Source organism: Schistocerca americana, chromosome 4, assembly GCF_021461395.2.
Source record: "Schistocerca americana isolate TAMUIC-IGC-003095 chromosome 4, iqSchAmer2.1, whole genome shotgun sequence".
Classification (NCBI taxonomy): domain Eukaryota; kingdom Metazoa; phylum Arthropoda; class Insecta; order Orthoptera; family Acrididae; genus Schistocerca; species Schistocerca americana.
In genome coordinates, this window is record NC_060122.1 from 716,060,385 (window position 1) to 716,083,784 (window position 23,400).

Consider the following 23,400-nt stretch of genomic DNA (forward strand, 5'->3'; position numbering starts at 1 on the left):
CCATCCATTAGGGTAATAGTATGTAACATCTGTCTACCCCCACACAGATGCAACTCATATCACAAGCTGTGGAACTAGTGAAAGAGCTGCCTCCACCCTGCATCTGGCATGGGGCAGCAAAAAGAGACCTAGCAGGGTACAAGTAATACAGCTAATAAATGCAGAAGTGAAAGTCTGCCTACTAAACACAGAACTATAACACAATTCAGCCTTAGATATTGTAAACTGCAGTCTGAGCATGTCACCCTTGATCCAGTACACTGTCGATGACGACCTCCTCTGGGATAGTGACTACTTGCCTCTCACTCTTTCTTTCTCAAATTGCCAAACAATGGAATACACTGCTCCATGTTGGTTGCTTCAGAAAGCCAACTAGTAAGCTTTCACCTCCAATCTTCTTTTGAAGCCAGTCAGAGATGAATACTGAAGTTGTAGCACAAGAAACTATTGACACAATCATACATGCTGCAGAATCAATACCCTATTCCTCAAGGCCCCTCCCCCTTCTCCCCTCTGGCAGAATCCCGAGCCCCAGTGGTCTGAAAAAATAGCTGCAGCTGTCAGACAGCATAGACAGTCATTGCAAAAACTCAACTCCATCCTTCTACAGAACATTTAACAGATTTCAAGAGACTTTAAGCTAAGGCAAAGTTTTTAATAAAAAGCGGAATGTAGAAAGTAATGGAAACATTATGTATCATCTACAAGTGCCCCACGCCCCACTGTCTCAAGTATGGACTATCCTACATAGCAAATGCAACCAGCAACTGCACACAGTAGTTTTTGGCATCTCCCTCAATGGTGATAAACATACTCAAGCCACGGGCATTGCTCAATGTTTCAAGGCAAACTTCGCTGAAGTGTCTGTATGCAGTTACTACCAGCCCAGTTTCCTCACCGGGAAATACCTGATACAACAAAACTACTTATTTTTCCATCTGCAAGGCCTCAAATCATACAATGTTCCATTTAATGAATTGGAGCAGCATTTTCGAAGGGTGTCAAAACACAGATCCAGGATCTGACAAAAACCACATTCAAATGAAGGGTAGCTGTGCAAAAGGGTAGCAGCTGTGCAGAGGGGTAGCAGCCATGGAGAGGGGTCAAGTGTAGACACGTAGTTGTGTAGAAGTGGAGCTTAGAGTGGGAGTTGGGTGGAAAGTTGCAGTGGAGAGAGGGGGAGGCAGGGGGATGAGGAAGTGTTAAAAGGGATATGTGGGAGGAGGACGGTCAGAGAAAGAGAGACTGGAAGTAGGACGAGGAGTGGTGGGGAAAGGGGTAGTCAGGGAGGGTTAACTATGGACAGGTCTTTGGATTAAATTTATATTTGTCAACCTAAGGCCTAGGCCCTACAGCAAGTATGTTGCCCCACCCCTTTAACATGAGGAAACTCCACACTGGTAACATCTTTAATATTTTATTGTTTTTGTTTTTACAGTAATGTGTAAGACTTCTGAAGCTCAGAAGGAATAAGATACTATGACTCATTCCAAAAATGTAGTGTGAGAGATAGTACAGCTTCTACTGTCAGGTGAAGAACTGATAACCTTTTCTGAAAAATTTGATTTTTTATTACTGATAATTTTTCTTGAAAAATTTGATTTTTTATTGCAGAATACATTTCAGTATGAGCTACAGATATTCATGACAAAAGTTAAGAGAAAAATTAAATTTTTGCATGATATAACAAAAGAAGAAACATGATATATAAGTATTATGTTAGTTATAGGTTATTCTTGCAAATTCACAGTCTATAGTCCATCTCAGGGAAGGTCTTTTATTGTAAGCTATAAAAACATTTATTTGTGACAAGGGAGGCAATTTATAAAACCTCTAAGCCATTACGTTGAGTGACATCATATGAAACATTAAGAAGACTGTTCCATGTGGCTCACTGGCATAAAAGACACTTTTCATAATGTAATTTGAGAGTCCTTGATGAATATGGTTTACAAAGACAAAGTTTGTTAATATCAGCAGTGAAATTTATCATTAAAATACACACAATATGTGTAAAATGTTTCTTGCCAAAGCTCAAGCACAGCTTCTCCATCACAAGCCTGCTACAATATTGGACATCATTGGTGCAACCCATTCCAGTTTCGCCCGACTGTCAATGAAAATAACGCAGCGCGAGGCAGTGTGTTTTACGTCTCAGTGCATCCCTGCCCAGCTACGATCTGTTCAGTGTGTGACACACAGTACAAACACAGCAAAACTCATTTCAACATACCTCCTTCTTGGCCTGTAGTTCCATCCTGACTTCACGAAGAGCCTCAACACCTTCCAAGTCACCTTCTCCCATAGAAAGAGCAGAAACCAAAAGCCTGGTTGCATGCAGGTAATGTTTCTTTGACAAATGCATTTCCAGCTTTGAAGGAACCTCCCGAAGCTGATCACTAGGAATAAGCACAAAATGTTAGCAGTAATATAAGCCCAAATGTAATAGTGGAAAACAAGAGGATGAATGAAATACACTGATTGCTTCAAATCGAGCATTATCAGTGTGACCTTTCTTGGAGTACTTTTGCTGCAATTCACTCCCATCCACAACAAAGTATTTACATTCCACAGAAATCAATTTAACTTTTCTTTATCTGTACATTCACTTTTCTTCCCTTTAACAGCTCAGCCCCACCTACAGAGTCTTTTTCCATAGTCTTTCCTACTACCCAATATTGCTCTGCTCTCAATGACAGTATTCATCCATTTATCTTATTCAGAATTGTCTCCATATCTTCAACTGCAGTTACACCTCAAATTAAGATTCTACACAGTTATTCTCTCAAAACAAACTATGAAATTTCCAAAGTCTTTTCAGAATACCACCTGGGTATTCATTTCAAATTCTGAAATATCCTGTATTAATTTTTTTATCATCCCATGGGATTATCTGAATCAACTATACTTGTTCAGAAAATGAGTTATATTGTCCACAGCAAGCCAATAAAAAACAAAACAACGTGAAACAAATGAAGTCTTCCTGCAGTACATAAACATGATCAATACATCAGAGGAAAGGACTTAAACTACAGTGAGGAACTCCTGTACAGAAGAGAGCATGTCACATGGAATCCACACTATGTGTATTTAAATGTGTCAGGTTGAAAACTCCTCTGTTTTTCTGTATTAAAATGGAATTGCAGAATGAAGTACATCTTCTGTAAGTACTACGCAAGTGCAAACTGTTATTATGTCTGGTCTTTACTGACTGAATGTGTTGATAATGTCTTCTAAAATCATACCTGAAAGTATTTTAACTGGAATGGCATAACTAGAATTCTGAAATGACTGAACAGTCACAACCTTAAGTTCATGAACATTTACAAAAGACTGCTCTGATAGCCCCAATGTTGGCTAAGAATATCTTCTGTGAAAACACAAACCATAGTATGATACCTCAGAGTATGACAGCATAGAATGTAACAAAGAAAACAAGCAAGTTACTGCACACATGATGCTAGCATATTGCACCTATGACGCCAGCTGTGAAGGTGTTTCTAACATAATATTGAAATACAGTATTCTGACGATTTGATAGGAATGCCCTTAAGCTCTCTATGTTGCCAATCAATGACTCAGGACATTTCAGACAGGCTTAAATATGCTGCAATGACCCCCCACTTTTTTTCAAGTGACCTATGATAGAATATTGGCACATTTATCTGAGCAGAGCTAGTTAGCTGGCTCTCCATTAGGCATTTGTAAAGAATTCTGCATAGAAAAAAGAATACAACATCTACATCTACACACACACTCCACAAGCCATAAATGGTGTGAAGGGAAAACGACTTTCTATATACCACTGTAGAGCTCAAATTTCTCTTATTTTGTCTTCGTAGTCTTTACACAAAATGTACATTGGTGGCAGTATAATAGTTCTGCAGTCAGCTGCAAATACCAGTTCTCTAAATTTTCTAAATGCCTTTTTGCGAAAAGAATGTTTCTTTCTTCCAGGGAACCCCATTTGAGTTCATGAATCACTTCTGTTTTACTCATGTTGATTGAATCTCCCAGTAACAAATCCAGCAGTAGGCATCTGATTGCTTTGACCTCTCACTTTAATACAACCTAGTGGGAGTCCCAAACACTAAAGTAGTAATCAAGAATGGGCCATGAGCTACACTTCCCTGTAACCTTCCCCTCACAATGAAGTCGCCCATTTGCCTCTCTTACTACAATGCTTAAGTGCTCATTACATTTCATATCAGTTTGTCATGTTATGCCTAGGCATTTAATTAATGTGACTTTGTCAAGAAACACACCACTACTACTGTATTCGAACATTACAGAATTGTTTTTAAATAATGGAGACTCCAAGTGGAAGTATAAAAGTGTAGGAAAAGACAGATTGCTACTTACCACAAAGACAAGACACTTACACAAAGCTTTCTGCCACAGCTTTCATCAGCAAACAAAAAACAGAGAAACACACACCATTCATGCACACAAGCAAGCATACCTCATGCACACATTACTGCCAACTCCAGCAGCTCAGGCCACAATGCAATTATCACATGGAATGGAAGCAGCAATCTGGAGGGGCAGGAAAGGGGAAGGGACAGTAGCCTATGGGTGGGAGAACAGAGGAACACTGTTTGACAGGGTGTGCAGGGACTAGAATGCCAACAGGTGAAGCGTCAGGAGGTTGTGGGTCAAGGGGCTGGGGCCACCCTCTGCTGCAACCATTGAACTGTGGATTTTTTTCTTCTCCCCCCCCCCCCCCTTGGTATTACTACCAACCAGCTGTCCACCATGATCAACAGCCACCACCAAACTGTGTCCAAGAGCAAAGTAGACTAACCTGTAGCACAAAATACAGCTAGCTGAGTGTATCATGCTTGATTTCAATGGCTGCTTCATTACTCCAGCTATCTGGCTCCCCCTATCCACCAGTAGCCTTCGTAAACTGCACAGATGGGAGTTATCCTTACAACACATTCTCCACTCCCAAAATTATCCCGGCCTCAACCTACAGTAACATACCGTCCTCCACCCATCAGTTTTCACCCTCTGTTCTATCATCTCCCCCTCATTCTTGTCTCCCAGCCTCTTTGTTTGCCACCCCCTGCCAACACACCTGCTGATCTTTTCCTGCTCCTCTCCTTTTCACTGGTCCCCCCACAGCATCCCTCTGTCCCCCCACAAGTACACTACTATACCTTCTCCTTCCTTGCCCCCTTCAGACTGCTGCTGCCATCCGATGTGATAATTGCATTCTGGTCTGAGCTGCTGGAGTAGGCAGTCAGGTACACGTGATGTGTGCTTGCTTTTGTGTATGAATGGTGTATGTTTCTCTGTTTCTCTGTTTCTCTTTTGCTGGTGAAAGCTGTTGCCGAAAGCTTTGTGTAAGTGTATTTTAATGGTGCCTGTCTCCAACTTAACGTGTCTTCTTTATATGGTATGCAGGACTGTATCTTTTCCTAAAGGATTCTTTTTCTATTCATCGCCATTAACTTATATTTTTCTACATTCAGAGAAGCTGCCATTCATCACACCAAATAGAAATTCTGTCTGTCATTGTTACCTTTCCACTGTCATTCAACAACAATATTTTCTTGTACACTACAGTGTCATCAGCAAACGGTTTCAGACTGCAGCTCACCTTATCTGTCAGATGATTTATGTACACAGGGAACAAGAACAGTCCCGTAACACTCCCTTGGTGCACTTATGATGATATTCTTGTCCCTAATGAACACTCACCATCAAGGACAACATACTGGGTTCTATTATTTAAGAAATCTTTGAGCCTATCACATACCTAGTAACCTATTTTGTATGCTCATGCTTTCCTTAATAGTTTGCAGTGGTGCACTGTGTCAAATGTTTTCTGGAAATCTAGGAAATTGGAATCTGCCTGTTGCCTTTCATCCAAAGTTCACAAAATATCATGCGAGACATTAACATGTATCTCGAATTCAAATACTGGCTGTCTAATGACCAGGATAGGAAATTTCAAAAACTACAGGAGATTCAACATAGTAGGCCTAATATTGCAGTACCAAAAAGTGAGTTCGCATTCCTTCCAAAGACTAGTAATCTGACAAACATTATTTTTTACCAAAAGGAAAAAAAATGTTGTACAAGGCCTCATTCTATAGCACTCAGCAGGAACCATCACAACAGAAATTCAATGAACTGATTTCTCATTCAATTTCAGCCCTAGATGGGAATTTACTTCCTACAGACAATAGAGTAATAGGAAAATACTTGACTGTTACCAATGTTGCTACTCATCCACTTCTTCTAGGCATACAGAAAACATTACTTTACGGAAAATAAATAAAATATGCAAGGACAATGGAGCCCTTATCATACAGGCAGACAAATCAATGTCTGCTATAATCATAGGACGATATGGTTAAACAGTTTATTGGGGTAAACAACACAGGAAGAAAGTAGATACGACCAAACTGCACAGTAGATTGCTAGCATTAACGAAACAATGAAGGACAAAAAAATCTTTTACAGTACATTCCAAAAAAAGATCAATTATTCCTGTGAATTCCATAAAGCTGGACAAAGATAATTTTCCTATCTGTCATATAATGTATGCCAGAAATGGGCCTGGATATCATTTGAGTTGCTATTGTTAGATCATTTAAATAAGATTTTCAAACACCTGCTGAATTTTAAAATTTCCCATAGAGATGACCTCATTAAAACACTTTCTAGCCTTTTCATCCCTGAAGACAATTCGCTGGTATCCTTTGACATAAAGAAAATTCACTCCGGCATTCCGACTGAACAGTTGTATCAAATAATAAGTAAGAATCTTTTTAAGCACAACAAAAGATCCTGGGACAAAATCAATGAAGCCCTACAGTTCTTCAACCTAATTTTTAGTTATAATTATTTCAAGTTCAGAGATACCACATACATACAGAAACAGGCTCTCACAATGGATCCTCCATTATCCTTCTGCCTTCCAATGTATTGATGACTACATTCGAACATAATATGACATAAAATTTTAAACTATATTCCAAAAAAAAAAAAAAAAAAAAAAAAAAAAAGTGATTTGAGCAACATATAATGATGACATTACTCTATCATAGAGACACTCTTTTCAGAAATATAATAATATTTTGGAGGACTTAAACAGAATACTACACAGTATGCTTTAACATGTGAGTTTCAGACCATGCAATTGATAGCAGCCTCAAATGGTTATGATAACGTTTTTGTATGTAACATTAATAGGGGTATAGTATGAAGGCTCAATATGAATCACATTGTGGCACAATTTTCATCCCAACCAAAGATTGTCAGCTCTCTTACCACAATAGACAATACAGCTTTATCTAAAAAAAAAAAGGGTACCATAGGTATCCTTTCCTTCAAGAGATTTCTGACAGAGTAGGAAAATACCTGGTTTCGAAAATATAGCCACAGCTTATTATATTCCTATGAGTAATGGCCAAAAATTTAGAGAAAAGGAAAGTATGTTGTGCGATAGGTTCAAGTTGTTGGGTATCTATCATGCCTCTTGCCAGAAATGTGAAGACAAAAATATAGGCCAAACTGGCAGAAGTCTTTCAACTCAGTTTAAAGAGTGTACAAATTGCAGGAATTCAGGATCAGCACTAAGTGCGCATTTATGTGACACAAGACATCAGATAACAGACGTACATGAGAGTATGCAAATCATACACGACTGGCCATTAAAATTGCTACACCAAGAAGAAATGCAGATGATAAACGGGTATTAATAAGACAAATAGATTATACTAGAACTGACATGTGATTACAATTTAGGTGCATAGATCCTGACAAATCAGTACCCAGAACAACCACCTCTGGCTGTAATAATGGTCCTGATATGCCTGGGCATTGAGTCAAACAGAGCTTGGATGGCATGTACAGGTACAGCTTCCCATGCAGCTTCAACACGATACCACAGTTCATCAAGAGTAGTGACTGGCGTATTGTGACAAGCCAGTTGCTCCGCCACCATTGACCAGACGTTTTCAATTGGTGAGAGATCTGGAGAATGTGCTGGCCAGGGCAGCAGTCGAACATTTTCTGTATCCAGAAAGGCCTGTACAGGACCTGCAACATGCAGTTGTGCATTATCCTGCTGAAATGTAGGGTTTCGCAGGGATCGAATGAAGGGTAGAGCCACGGGTCGTAACACATCTGAAATGTAACATCCACTGTTCAAAGTGCCGTCAATGCGAACAAGAGGTGATCGAGACGTGTAACCAATGGCACCCCATACCATCACGCCGGGTGATACGCCAGTATGGTGATGACAAATACACGCTTCCAACGTGCGTTCATCACGATGTCACCAAACACGGGTGCGACCATCATGATGCTGTAAACAGAACCTAAATTCATCCGAAAAAATGACTTTTCCCATTCATGCACCCAAGTTCGTCATTGAGTACACCATCGTGGGCGCTCCTGTCTGTGATGCAGCGTCAAGGGTAACCACAACCATGGTCTCCAAGCTGATAGTCCATGCAGCTGCAAACGTCGTCGAACTGTTGGTGCAGATGGTTGTTGTCTTGCAAACGTCCCCATCTGTTGACTCAGGGATCGAGACGTGGCTGCACAATCCGTTACAGCCATGCAGATGCCTGTCACCTCAACTGCTAGTGATACGAGGCCGTTGGGATCCAGCACGGCATTCCGTATTACCCTCCTGAACCCACCGATTCCATATGCTGCTAACAGTCGTTGGATCTCGACCAAAGCGACAAACGCAATCGCGATAAGCTACAATCCGATCTTTATCAAAGTCGGAAACGTGATGGTACGCATTTCTGCTCCTTACACGAGGCATCACAACGTTTCACCATTCAAGGTGGTCAACTGCTGTTTGTGTGTGAGAAATCGGTTGGAAACTTTCCTCATGTCAGCAAGTTGTAGGTGTCGCCAGCGGCGACAACCTTGTGTGAATGCTCTGAAAAGCTAATCATTTGCATATCACAGCATCTTCTTCCTGTTGGTTAAATTTTGCGTCTGTAGCACATCATCTTCGTGGTGTAGCAATTTTAATGGCTAGTAGTGTCCATTCGGAGAATAATAGTAACAACCTTAATATTTTTTAAGCGACTGCAATTTTCCGAGACTTACAAAAACCACCTGAGCTCATCTTAAGGACCAAGACACAACTGAGACACACGAATATTTTTAGGAAATTTTTACTATCTAACCAGATGGCCCATTGTTCTTATTTTTAGACAACGTATTTTGCTTCATGTAAAAACCTTTACTGTTTATAAATTCTTCACTGGTTTTCAAATTGCATGGAATAAAATCCATTATAAATTTTTGTAGTCTGCATGATAAGGTTTTTACTGCATTAGTTTTCTATCCATGCACTGTCCATGTTTCATAGTATTTGCCAACTTAAATTGTAATTTATTTTTACACACAGCACCTTCCCCTCTTTTCATGCTTTGCCATCTCATTGGGTTTTCAAACACCACAGTCAATGTACTTTTCCTCATGGCAGCTTGCATAGGGCTCTAGCTAGTTCAGTGTTCCTTGTGGCCATACCTGCATTGCATCCAGCTGATAATTTGGTATGTTTTTATTGGTGCTTGTATACATTTTTTGCATGCTTTGTAGGACTTATTTTATTCTCTCCACACCAAATACGCATTTTATTTTGTTTTAAGGACCTCGACATTTTATTAATTTGACAAATGCTTCTAGCGGGTTTTAATTTATTTACGAAGTGGAGGACAAGGAGAGGTGTCAGAAAAGTGTACAATAATGTTGTAGACACAATTTACGTAAGTATCTAACACACGGCACTATTATACTCCTAACAATATTAAAAATGCAAGTGTAAAAAGGAAACTTGTGAAATACTTCCTTGGTAATCCCTGTTTAGATCAACAGAGGATGCACCTAAAAATTGGCATGAAGCTGGTCGTGGTTTAAAAAAAAACTTTCTATAGCCAGACCAGTGTTTGTCGTCTTCTTATAAAAATGTTTATAGGAATCCCCTGGGCTTTTCTCCAGTCACTTTGAACTTTGCACTGGACAAAAGATTCATGACAAATGCAAGGAAACAGAAGGGGCCATCCCATAGAGTACTCTCTGTAAAACTGAACTGAGATTCCTATTTGTTTTCAACTCATTCATTTGCATCTCAATGCCAGGGATGTCAACTTCTATGTCCTACATATGAGAGACTGTGTGACAGTTGAACAACGGTATGTATAGTGGTGTAACAGGGTGTTCCATCTCTTCCCTGCAGTCAGATGAAAGATGTTCATGTGAAACACTGTTCAGGTAGTTAGAATGTGGGGAATTTCCACTGTGCAGGCTTCAAATTTGGTTTGTGCAGAGACAATGGGAGAAACATGAGCACAGGACATCAGCAACATGCGATGCTGTCAAGAGTGTCCACCTGCTGTGGAGATAGTATTTATACTTTGGCATCAAAGCTTGGCAGTGTTTTGGAAGGCCAGATCAAGCACTGCTACCCACAATGACAACACCCAGACACAGTTGAAAGAAACTGAGGAGAAATGTCATTTTTCTCTCATGTTCTGTTCTGTGATTCATTTTGGATGTGTTGTTCTGAGTAATAAGCGGTTTATCACCTAACATCGTAAACGTTAAATATGAGGACAAGCAAGTACAAGAAAGTTCTCTAAAAAGGCAGTTATGTCATTTCATAGTGAGTTGGTGTAGACTGTAAGGGATCCGTGACGTGATCACAAACATAGTTATTAGTATCTGACACCAAGGTCGATAGCAGACAGGAGTCGATTGACGAGAGCAGAAGGAGGCAGTGCGACAAGTGTCGAGTGAGCGGTAGTACTGGAGAGACGGGCAAGAACGTGGTCGAGTGAGTTGTAAACAGCAAATTCACCGGAGTATGACGAATGAGCGCGTCCCTCCCGATCATCATGGAGTTGACCCCCATCAATACCGATTCACGAGTGATATAAAACCAAAAGTGACAAGTGCCGAATTTCGTGTTTCGCGTCAACCGCGTCAGCCAGCAACAACCATGGATTGCAGTGAGGATTGTTGTGAATGTTAACCATCATCATTGTGTGTGACGAAGTACCTAAAATCAGCAACCTATTAAAGATATAACCGTAACTAAACGTGTAAGGCGAAGGTAGCAACTGCCTAAGAATTTGTGTGTTAGTAGAAAATATATACCAGTTTGTACATCGCAATCTTTGTGGTCCTTAATAATAGACAAACGTTCAATCATTAACTGTTCCGTCTCAGAACAGCCGCACTCGGTTGAAATACCCCCCGAAGCCACAGAAGCCTTTCATCCACTAAGAACATGGTCATATAATCATAATAATTAACTGTTCAAACAAATTTCGGGCTTGCAGCCGGTCGTCGTTCAATACTTCGCACGATATTTCAACTGGGCACCTGCCAGTCATCTTCAGGTGAGCCGTCGCAGACTGGCGATAAAGTTCTCCGCTCCGCAATATATAGCGTACTGTAACTGTTCTGCGCATGCGTCGAAAACTTGATAGTTGCGCCAACACTGCCCGCCGGCCGCGCCCTCGCTGGTGGAATAGCGGAACTCAGTCGCCCTCTGCGTTGCTGTTTGCCACGGCCATCGACGCACTCTGTCGTCTTTGATTTGAGCAAATCGTGGAGATGATGGGATTCCATGCACTGTCCAGCTGGTAGCCGCTGTCACGGTTTAGCAGATTTTCCGCCAGTCGTATTTCTACGGATTCTTTAATAATGGAGTCCCAGAAAGACGTTGCTGTAGACAAAATCATTGTTTTCTCATACTCCATTGAATGTCCAGTAGAAATACAATGTTCAGCAATAGCGGACTTGCTTGGCTGCAAAAGGCGGGTGTAACGCTGATGTTCAGTGCAGCGTTCTTTCACGGTGCGTGTGGTTTGACCTATGTAAGCCATACCACATTGGCACGGTATCTTGTAAATTCCGGCCTTTCGTAGTAACAGATTGTCCTTAACTGATCCCACAAGGTCCGCAATCTTCGATGGTGGGCGGAAAACCACTTTTACCTGAAATTTTCGGAGGATTCTTGCTATTTTAAACGAAGTGTTGCCAACGAAAGGAAGAAAAGCTAAAGATTGTTCCGGCATGTTCTCCTCCTTATTCACTTCCTGCTTCTTAGTTTTAACTGTTAGTGCCCTGTTAATCTGCCGGATGGAATACCCATTTTCGATGAATACTATCTTTAGATGGACTCAATTTTGCACCTACACCTACAGCACCGCCATTAGTAAGTATTTTGAGTGGTGTTGAAGAAGCTGTACGACTTCTTCCTTTGGATGCCGCAGACGAAATAAGAAGGGAAACTTGCCGTGCTCTGTTGAAGGCTCCTACTCAACGCAGTAATTTAACCTCTGCAGAAAGGGCTGCATTACGAAATCTGAGAGAGGACCCTGACGTAGTGGTATTGAAAGCTGACAAAGGTAATGCAACTGTTTTGTTACCTCGTGGTGTGTATAAAGATAAGATGTATGGTCTGCTAAGTGACTCTACCTATAGGAGGATTGATAACGATCCTACAGGACGTGTGCAACGAAAAACTTCAGCACTATTAAATTCCTCCTCCTTACCGCAAGAGACCATCAAGAGGTTAAAACCACATGGTTGTGTACCTCCAAGACTGTATGGCCTTCCAAAGATTCATAAAGAGGGTCTTCCTCTGCGTCCAATAGTGAGCAACATTGGAGCTCCTACATATGATTTAGCTAAACATCTCGCTTCCTTACTGAGACCTTTTGTAGGCAAGTGCTCACATCACATACGAAACTCAGCTGATTTTATCAGTAGACTGGGGGCTCTTCGTCTTAGCAGTGTAGACCTTCTAGTAAGTTTTGATGTGGTCTCACTTTTTACAAAAGTTCCTCTTGCAGATTCTTTGACACTGATTGGTAACATGTTTCCTGCTGATATCACTGCTTTGTTCAGGCACGCACTTTCCTCAACTTATTTTATGTTTAATCAAGAATATTTTGAACAGACTGACGGTGTCGCCATGGGTAGCCCCCTCTCTCCTTTGGTCGCCAACCTTTTTATGGAGGACTTTGAAGAGAGAGCGCTTGAATCAGCTGCCCTAAAGCCAACAGTTTTTTGGCGTTATGTGGATGACACTTTCATAGTGTGGCCTCATGGAGAAGATAAATTAATGGAGTTTCTACATCACCTCAACTCCATTCATAGCAACATCCTGTTCACCATGGAAATAGAGAAAGATGGTTGTTTGCCTTTCTTGGATGTCCTGGTTCGAAGGAAGAATGATGGTTCTCTAGGGCATTCAGTTTACCGGAAACCCACTCATACTGATTTGTACCTGCAAGCATCGAGTTGCCATCACCCATCGCAAACCATGAGTTTGCTTAAAACGCTTGTTCATAGAGCTCATACTGTCTCAGATCTAGATAGCTTATCTCAAGAACTCGCCCATCTAAAGACAGTATTCATCGAAAATGGGTATTCCATCCGGCAGATTAACAGGGCACTAACAGTTAAAACTAAGAAGCAGGAAGTGAATAAGGAGGAGAACATGCCGGAACAATCTTTAGCTTTTCTTCCTTTCGTTGGCAACACTTCGTTTAAAATAGCAAGAATCCTCCGAAAATTTCAGGTAAAAGTGGTTTTCTGCCCACCATCGAAGATTGCGGACCTTGTGGGATCAGTTAAGGACAATCTGTTACTACGAAAGGCCGGAATTTACAAGATACCGTGCCAATGTGGTATGGCTTACATAGGTCAAACCACACGCACCGTGAAAGAACGCTGCACTGAACATCAGCGTTACACCCGCCTTTTGCAGCCAAGCAAGTCCGCTATTGCTGAACATTGTATTTCTACTGGACATTCAATGGAGTATGAGAAAACAATGATTTTGTCTACAGCAACGTCTTTCTGGGACTCCATTATTAAAGAATCCGTAGAAATACGACTGGCGGAAAATCTGCTAAACCGTGACAGCGGCTACCAGCTGGACAGTGCATGGAATCCCATCATCTCCACGATTTGCTCAAATCAAAGACGACAGAGTGCGTCGATGGCCGTGGCAAACAGCAACGCAGAGGGCGACTGAGTTCCGCTATTCCACCAGCGAGGGCGCGGCCGGCGGGCAGTGTTGGCTCAACTATCAAGTTTTCGACGCATGCGCAGAACAGTTACAGTACGCTATATATTGCGGAGCGGAGAACTTTATCGCCAGTCTGCGACGGCTCACCTGAAGATGACTGGCAGGTGCCCAGTTGAAATATCGTGCGAAGTATTGAACGACGACTGGCTGCAAGCCCGAAATTTGTTTGAACAGTCAATTCGCCGGGAAAATTTTAAAATTCACATAATAATTAACTGTTTGGCGGCTTCTGTAAATCACACAAAACCCAATAAAGGAATTTAAACGGGGGTGTTTCAAGATGTGAGCTCTCTTACAGCTCTCAATCCTCTGCAGGAGGCAAATGAGTACTATGGTACATTCGTGGCACTGTACAGCAGCAGCAAATCTTAAATAAGGTAAAAATGCTCATGATCATCATCAGGGTGACAGACCATTAAGGACCATTGTTGACTCAGTTAAAAGCAAGAACCTGATCCATAAATACTTCAGTCTGTATAATCTTTCTGCAAGAATGCTTTTTAAATGTGAAATTTAAAGACTTCAACTTTAGCTTTGCTGTCTTCTACTGCTACATCAAATTAGTTAATGAGTGACTGGATAGAATCCTTCGACCCACTTAGTGATTTTATATATGAACAGAATTTTCTATGCTATTCAGCAAGATCCTTTGCTAACGATGATGATGGAAGAAGTTATATGCTTCACGCATTGGACTTTTATAGATGCATGAATTTCCATTAACTTCTACCTGTTGGCATTTCCACGTTCTGTTATGACCAGAGAGTGCAACAATCTCTGCTTTCTTAGCATTTTCCAGATTTCATAATTAAACCAGAGTGGGTCTATTTCATTCTGAATCCACTTACTCGGCACATACTTCTCCAGAGACAATCAGTTTAAACTCTGCCCATAATTCCTCTACATCCATTATGCTGGAACTAAATGATGTCTATTCACTATCTATGTGGGCTGCTAACAATTGCTTTTCTGCTCTCCCCAGCATAAGTATTCCCCTACCCTTCTTGATGGTTTTATTCCAGAAACTGTCTGTGCACACCACCTGAAATGAATTCACAGATGTCCAAGTCTATAGTCAATAGGTTAAAGTTATATCCAGCCAATATTGCACGATATGGGTATCAGTACATTGTAAAGATTAAGTTTCTATGGTTTGGTTGTCTTTTGTGAACATATACCTTGACTCATTCCATATCACAAGAGGTTTTCCTATCTTCAAGTTCAACAAATGCAACTTCACTAATTATCTTGTTCTCTGATCATAAAATGATTCTTTTTCAAGAGAACTTTAAACAAATCTCCACGCATTGCATTCAGTTGCCGTTGAGCAAAGATTTGTTCTCAGTATGACCAGTACTGATTATATGTATTACTATATTTAATGTGCAGATTCTGAGAGCATTTTGTTGTCTTTTCAGAAAGTTCATATAAGTTGGTTGGTTGATGTGGGGGAGGGGACCAGGCAGGGAGGTCATCAGTCTCATCGGATTAGAAAAGGATGTGGAAGGAAGTCGGCCGTGCCCCTTCAAAGGAACCGGGAAGAAATTTGCTTGAAGCAATTTAGGGAAATCACGGAAAACCTAAATCAGGATGGCCGGACACGGATTTCATATAAGTTGTACGCCAATAAACTAAATATACTGAACAGGCAGAAACACAGGGAATTCAATGTGACTATGTACAAATGTTGCCCACAATTTGAGTATGAAGGTTGTTTAACTAACAGTTCCTGATTCATTATTCTAAATTTTTTTTTCATTATCAACTTTTGTTATCCAGTCACCCCAAACATAATAATGGATAACAAACGAATTGATATCACAGTTTTTCAAAAATTTAAAAATTCTGATAGAATAACAGTTGTGTATTGGAGGATAGCGTGTAACTAATCAAATGAAAATGGTAATGAGAGATAGGACATTCAAGTGGTAAGGATGAGAAATTGCCAAGCTTTACGCAGGCATGAAAAGAAACACACAAATGTTAAGGCCACAGGTACATACAACTGAGCAAGAGCTCTTATCAATAATTTCTCTCAACAACATTTGGAAGTGTGGTTTTGGCATTACTTGTGTTGCATCAGGTGAATGTTAATGTAGAGGATGATGATAAAAGATTTAATAAAGCAAAATGGGATGGCACATAGACATCAAAACATAACGTTTAATTAAAATTAATCGTATGTTTTACTGTCAAGCACAAGAATGAACTTACATTTGTTCTAAGAGTTCCAGAACATGTTTATGCTCAACTCCCTCAAGCCACAATTTTTTCAGTTCCTCCCTCCGACACCGGAGGAGCATTTTGCAAGCATGTAAGTTTTCTTTAACAGCATGAATTTTTTCTCGTGACAATTGCACTCGGGTAGAGAGCTTTCCAAACAGCTGAATAAAAAAAAAAGAAAATATATACATTTTATGATCATGCGAATTACTTAAAACATTTTTAATACTCTAAATTATACAATTTACAGTTACCTGCATAACACGTGTAAGATCTTGATCATGCAATGAGACAAGTTCATCCAATCTTTGGTCACTTTTCTTGTATTCTCTTTCCAATTTACCCTTTTCTCTGTCTCGCTGTTCATTTGATTCACTTGCAGACAGAGTCCGTATCACTGACATCAATAATCCACTCTGTAATCATTAACCCTTTGTTAAACTTGCAATAATACACAATTAATATATGCTTTTAGTAGCATTTTTAACATTATTACATTCCAAAATTACAAGCCAAATAATACTGAAGCACAGATATCAGCAGAAAACAATAAGTAGAGAATTGCAGGAAACAGTTTCAGAAATTCACTGAGGGAAGTTTTCTGGACACAATAAAGGGTAAGGGCTAGAGAAAGAAAGGAAGAACAATTTGGGGAAAAAACATGCCTGTGGACTAGGGAAGGAGACTGACTCAACCACAAGTCAGAACTGTTTCACAAACATAAAATACCAATTTAATATATAAAGAAAGTATTTTTTTCTGTATGAAGCAGCTGTTGAAATTGGATGTGCTACATCAAGCAGCATATTCAGCAAGTGGGCGGTCAATTTCACTCAAAGGAATGATTTCACAGATCCATTTGTGCAAGTGAACAACATGTTTTTTCAACATGCCCACACACAACACTTACTTGCTGAACCACAACATAGCTGGTTTCTCCTCCAATGTCTGGTAGGAGATGCCTTTCAGTAAACTGATATACAAAACTGGGTGTGAGTGAGTAAGATCTGTTGAACAGGCAGCATAAAGCAAAGTGATCCCAAATGATTCCACATTTCCAGAATGTTTTTAACACAATTTCTCATAAGCAACTTCAAATCAAATTGTGTGCCTATGAAGTATTATCTCTGCTGTAGAACTGGATTAAGGATTTCCTGTCAGAAAGGTCACAGTCCAATTAAAAGTCACTGAGTAAAACAGAAGTGATATCTGGCATTCCACAAGGAAGTGGTACAGGTCCCCTGCTGTTCCTAACCTATATAAACAATTTAGGAAACAATCTGATAAGCCCTCTTAGAGTGTTTGCAGATAATGCTGTTATTTACCATCTAGTGCAGTCATCAGAAGATCAAAACCAATTACAAAATTATTTAGGCAAGATATCTGTATGGTGCAAATAAGGGCAACTGAATCTAAATAATGAGAAGCATGAGATAATCCAAACACATAAATCTAAAGGACTAAAGACAACTAAATACTCGTGGATTACAATTACAAACAAATTAAATTGGAATGACCGTACAGATAATGCTGTTGGGTAGGCAAACCAAAGACTGTGTTTTATTGGCAGAAGACTTAGAAGATGCAACAGGTCTGCTAGAGAAACTGCTTACACTATACTTGTTCATAATCTTCTATGGCATTGCTGCTGTGGTGTCACTAGGCTTAGGCCTGTCCCACCCCCCATTAAATCGACCAAGACTTATACGAATAATTGTAAGAACAGTTATTATTATTATGTTCTTTAAGTTTGTTTTTGGGTTTTCAGAAATACTGTGGGAAGAAAGTTTATTTATGTTGCAGATAACGTGGAAGACGTTGCCCAACGATCACCACGAAAGTTCGATGTAGCGGCAAGTGGGTAAACAATAAAACGAATGCTGCAAACTACCGCGAGCCATGGAAGAGCCTGGGCCGCGAGAGCGTCGAGCTTCCTAGGTCGTTTTTGGACAATGTCAAAGGAAGAGATATTCTGCTTTCTCTTTGTAAACAGATCGATTGAGTCTTGAAAGGTTCATGTAAAACGTATAGGCGGGTGACACATTAGGTGGGACCTGATGCCTGTAATACTTCCACAGTTATTAAAAAGTTGTTAAACGGCAAAACCAATAGTTCATCATTTATACAGATAAAAAGTAGTAAAGATATAGGAAAGGCGTCAGAACGAAAAGTGATACATCGCTCAGCAACAAAGAAGGAAGTAAACAGCGGGCGTTACGTGGTGCAAACAAATCAACTGATACTAGATAGAATTGGCAGATGAGATCGTCGAAGTTCAAAGAAAAACAGCTCATTTTCTATCACCATGAAATAAGGGAGACAGTGTCACATATGTCATACATGAACTGGGGTGGCAGTCATTAAAACAAAGGCTTTTTCATTATGATGACATCGTTTTATGAAATTTCAGTCACCAAGTTTCTCCTCTGAATGAGGAAATATTTTGCTGAGACCAACCTACACAGAGAGAAATGATCATTGTAATAAAATATGAGAAATCAGAAATCACACGGAAAGATTTAAGTGTTCGTTTTACCCATGCGCTGTTTGGGAGCAGAATGATGGACAAATAGACTGAAGGTGGTTCAATGAACTCTGCCAGGAATTTAATCCTAGCACCACTATGCAGGGGGGGGGGGGGCAAAAATTGGCCACAGTATTTGTTTTATTTGTCTAATATATCTAATTGTTGGAGTGAAGAAGCAACGGTATCATGTTGCCGTCATTGTTTTGAAATAGATCTCCTTGTTGTTCAAGCTGTTGTACATTATTCGTAGTTCTGATAAAATGTCTCATCAGTATCAGAGGTTTCTCACAGATGATGAAGAGGTGTCAGCTATAATAGTGAAGGTGATTAAAGTGATCCAGAAGAAGATGATATAGTTGTGACATATGATACTGACACAGCAATTGAAAATGAGTCAAGTTCATGGAGTTCATCCCCTGCTAAACAGCATGCAGTTGCTTCCAGAATCATTGTTACAGCAAAAAGTGGTATGGAATATATTACTGTGCCTCCAAGGCAAGTACACAGGTCAGTACAAAATATAGTAAATTTTCATGAAGTTTTGACGCATGAAGGCTTGACCTCTAGTGTGTCGGAATCTTTCAAAAAGTTTATAACGCCCAAAATTATGAAGATTATTGTGGACTATACAAACCAAGAAGCTCATAACAAGAACTTAAAACTTACAACCATAGAAGAAATGTATGCCTTCATTGGTATTTTGATACTCATGGACACAAATAATGACACTAGACTGCCTCTTGAGGACTTATGGGGAAAAGTAATTGGAAAGAACATCTACATAACTACAATAAGTCATATTCGATGTGGAGAACTTCTGTCCCTGATTCGATGTGATGATCAAGGAATAAGAACTAAAAGATGAAAGCAGGATAAGTTTTCAGAATGAGATTTTCACTCTGCAGCGGAGTGTGCGCTGTTATGAAACTTCCTGGCAGATTAAAACTGTGTGCCGGGCCGAGACTCGAACTCGGGACCTTTGCCTTTCACAGGCAACTGCTCTACCTGCGAAAGGCAAACGTCCCGACTTCAAGTCTCAGTCCGGTACACAGTTTTAATCTGCTAGGAAGTTTTAGGAAAAGTTTTGCCCACTTTGCGAAATTTCCGACAAAACTGACGAAATGTTTGTGAAATACTACATACAAAGTGCAAACGATTGATGAAATGCTCTCCCAATTTCGAGGAAGATGTCCCTCTAGGGTCTTTATGAAAGACAAAATTGGGAAGTATGGCATATTCATTAGGATGCAATCAGATGCACACACTAGGTATGTTCTAAAAATGGAGGTCTATGCAGGGATGGATGAACGATCTGCCGAGGACCGGAGTTAGAAGCCGCAGGTAGGAAGTGGAAGAAATATAACAACAGATTGTTATTATACATCCATAGACCTAGCCGAGGAGCTTTACAATGGTGACAAGTTACAGTAACAGGAAACACATACCAGAACAGCTAAAGAAGATGCAGGGTCAAGAGCTACATTCCTCTAAGTTCTTATTCACAGATCCAAAAACAGGCAACGCACCAGTTACCTTGATTTCATACATCTCCAAACTGAAGCTTACTAAGAATCTCCTACTTCTTTCCACACAACACAATGATAACAAGGTGGATGAGTCGACAGGAATAAGAAGTATAATGTAAGAAGGTTGTATCTGCTAGAATTAGGTCAACAGCTCATTAGGCCAGCTGTGGAAGAGAGAGCAAAGAATATCATGAGTTTATTACAAAAGCCTATCATCTCTGCAATGGAAAGTGTTCTAGGGAAAACACTGCCTAGCATTACTGAAACTGTTCAATCTGTTGAATTTTATTCAAGAGGAAGATGTCACCTCTGTTTGAAGAGTAAAAACTCTAAAAAGGAAAAAGACGAGATGACAAAAGTGTCTATAGTTTATTGCAGGTGTTCCAAGTATGTGTGTTCCACTCATTCTGCAAAAACAATCATATGCAGAGGTTGCGAAATTGAAAGTGAGTGAGGGAAAAACTCAATTGTGATTTCTGACTGATTTTCTGTTTTCTTATTTGTGGATTGCCATTGAACGTTTTTTTATGATTTCTTAATATAAGTCAGATGTATATGAAAGTGTTAGTTTCATGATAAAAATATAATATTTCTCATATTCATTACTTTATTTATTGCATTTGTACATGTTATATGTTATAATGTTCCTGATAACTATGCAAAGTGTGGTGCAACCTAGTAAAGAAATTCCTAGTTCATTAAATAATCAAAACAAAACAAACAAACAAACAAACAAAATGTTAGAAAGTGAAAAGAATGCGAGGTCAATTTTTGCCCCCCCCCCCCCCCTCTCTTTAGATATCCATGTGACAGATCCAAGTGTTAGGGTTAAGTGTGAGCTGCAGACTAGTCATGTAGATGAAGATGTAGTAACACCCTGCCTCTCCCAGAACCAAACTTCTAAGTACTGCTGACAATTGCATACAAAAGTAATAAAAAATAATCCTAGCTTTCAGAATTGTTAGTTCCTATCTCAGCAACTAAGGGTGTGGTGTTGTAGCAAGACTGTTATCTCATTCAGTCATCCTAATTTGGATTTTCTTTAGTACTAGTATTAGTAATTTTATTTGTACAAAGATCACTATACAATGACATAAGGCCTGTCAGCTCAGTACAAGGAAAAACATTTGACGAAATTCATTTAATGAAAGGCAAGGGGCAGATGGTTGCCATGAGCTTTCTGGAATATAATAGAACAGGTTTAGGAAAATAAAAACCTAAATCAAGACAGCCAGATAGAGACTGAGACTATATCCTAATGAATCAGTGGCCAGTGTCTTAATTCTTCATCTGATTATGCTGAACATACAATTCTCTTATATCTGTACACATTTGGAACAAGTTAGCTTAATAACATGAAAACATCTGTCTCTCCTCATTATCCCCTGTACACGACACAAATTTGCAGATGACTTTCAGGCTCACAAATAATTATAGATAAAATCTGGGATGCTTCCTAATAAATGGAACCTGTCATCATCTTCTTCATTCTCTGTCGATTATTGATAATTTGAAATTAACAACTTACGCAGTCACATTAAATGCTTTACTTTTATTTTATACTGTACGTAATTAATTTCCAGTTAAGGCATGTTTTCTTAATTAGTATTAATTTCAAAAATGGTTCAAACGGCTCTGAGCACTGTAGGACTTAACATCTGAGGTCATCAGTCCCCTAGAACTTAGAACTACTTAAACCTAACTAACCTATGAACATCACAAACATCCACGCCCGAGGCAGGATTCGAACCTGCAATCGTAGCGGTTGCGCGGTTCCAGACTGAAGCGCCTAGAACCGCTCAGCCACCACAGCCGGCTAGTATTAATTTCCCTTAACAATATGTCCCTGTTCATGTGATAATGTAACAAAGGTCCTATGTAGTAAAAAAAGGAATTAAGTACAAGGTTTTACTTTTTTAATGTTTCTACCTGTATATTGGATTATATTTTTTAACAGTAAAATAGTGTTGATGGAGAAACACTATTTAGGAACGTATATTTTACTATATTTAGTATGTTCCCAGCTCGATATAAAGGCATACTACATCACAGGACATCTAACATACACTATGTGATCAAAAGTATCCAGACACCTGGCTGAAAACAACTTACAAGTTCGTGGCGCACTCCATTGGTAATGCTGGAATTCAATATGGTGTTGGCCCACCCTTAGCCTTGATGACAGCTTTCACTCTCGCAGGCATATACTCAACCAGGTGCTGGAAGGTTTCTTGGGGAATGGCAACCCATTCTTCATGGAATGCTGCACTGAGGAGAGATATCGATGTCGGTCGGTGACGCCTAGCACGAAGTCGGCGTTCCAAAACACCCACGTAGGTGTTCTATAGGATTCAGGTCAAGATTCTGTGCAGGCCAGTCCATTACAGGGCTGTTATTGTTGTGTAATCACTCCGCCACAGGCCCTGCATTATAAACAGGTGCTCGATCGGGTTGAAAGATGCAATCACCATCCCCGAATTGCTCTTCAACAGTGGGAAGCAAGAAGGTGCTTAAAACATCAGTGTAGGCTTGTGCCATGATAGTGCCATGCAAAACAACAAGGGGTACAAGGCCCCTCCACGAAAAACACAACCACACCATAACACTAACACCTCCGAATTTTACTGACGGCACTACACACACTGGCATTCGCAAAACCCACACCCTGCCATTGGATCGCCACATTGTGTACCGTAATTCGTCACTCCACACAATGTTTTTCCACTGTTCAAATGTCCAATGCTTACGCTCCTTACACCAAGCGAAGCCTTGTTTGGAATTTACTGGCGTGATGTTTGTCTTATGAGCAGCTGCTCAAAAATGGAATCCAAGCTTTCTCACCTCCCGCCTAACTGTCATAGTACTTGCAGTGGATCCTTATGCAGATTGGAATTCCTGTGTGATGGTCTGCATAGATGTCTGCCTATTAGTCATTACGACCCTCTTCAACTGCCGGCGGGACCGATGACCTTTGCAGTTTGGTCCCTTTAATCTTTAAACCAACCAACCAATCAACAGCCGGCGGTCTGTGT

At 40.1% G+C, this 23,400-nt stretch overlaps 1 protein-coding gene across 2 annotated transcripts in view; it reads right to left on the minus strand.

The window, feature by feature from the left end:
- The window catches only part of LOC124612780 (exocyst complex component 4), a 242,963-nt gene that overhangs the window by 198,569 nt on the left and 20,994 nt on the right, over positions 1–23,400 (minus strand). For both annotated transcript variants that reach the window (XM_047141177.1, XM_047141175.1), the window contains exons 2-4: positions 16,570–16,731; positions 16,307–16,476; positions 2,234–2,399 (exon numbers count right to left, since the gene is read on the minus strand). In XM_047141177.1, the coding sequence (XP_046997133.1) occupies positions 2,234–2,399; positions 16,307–16,476; positions 16,570–16,731 (498 nt within the window). The remainder of the gene's footprint in view (positions 1–2,233; positions 2,400–16,306; positions 16,477–16,569; positions 16,732–23,400) is intronic.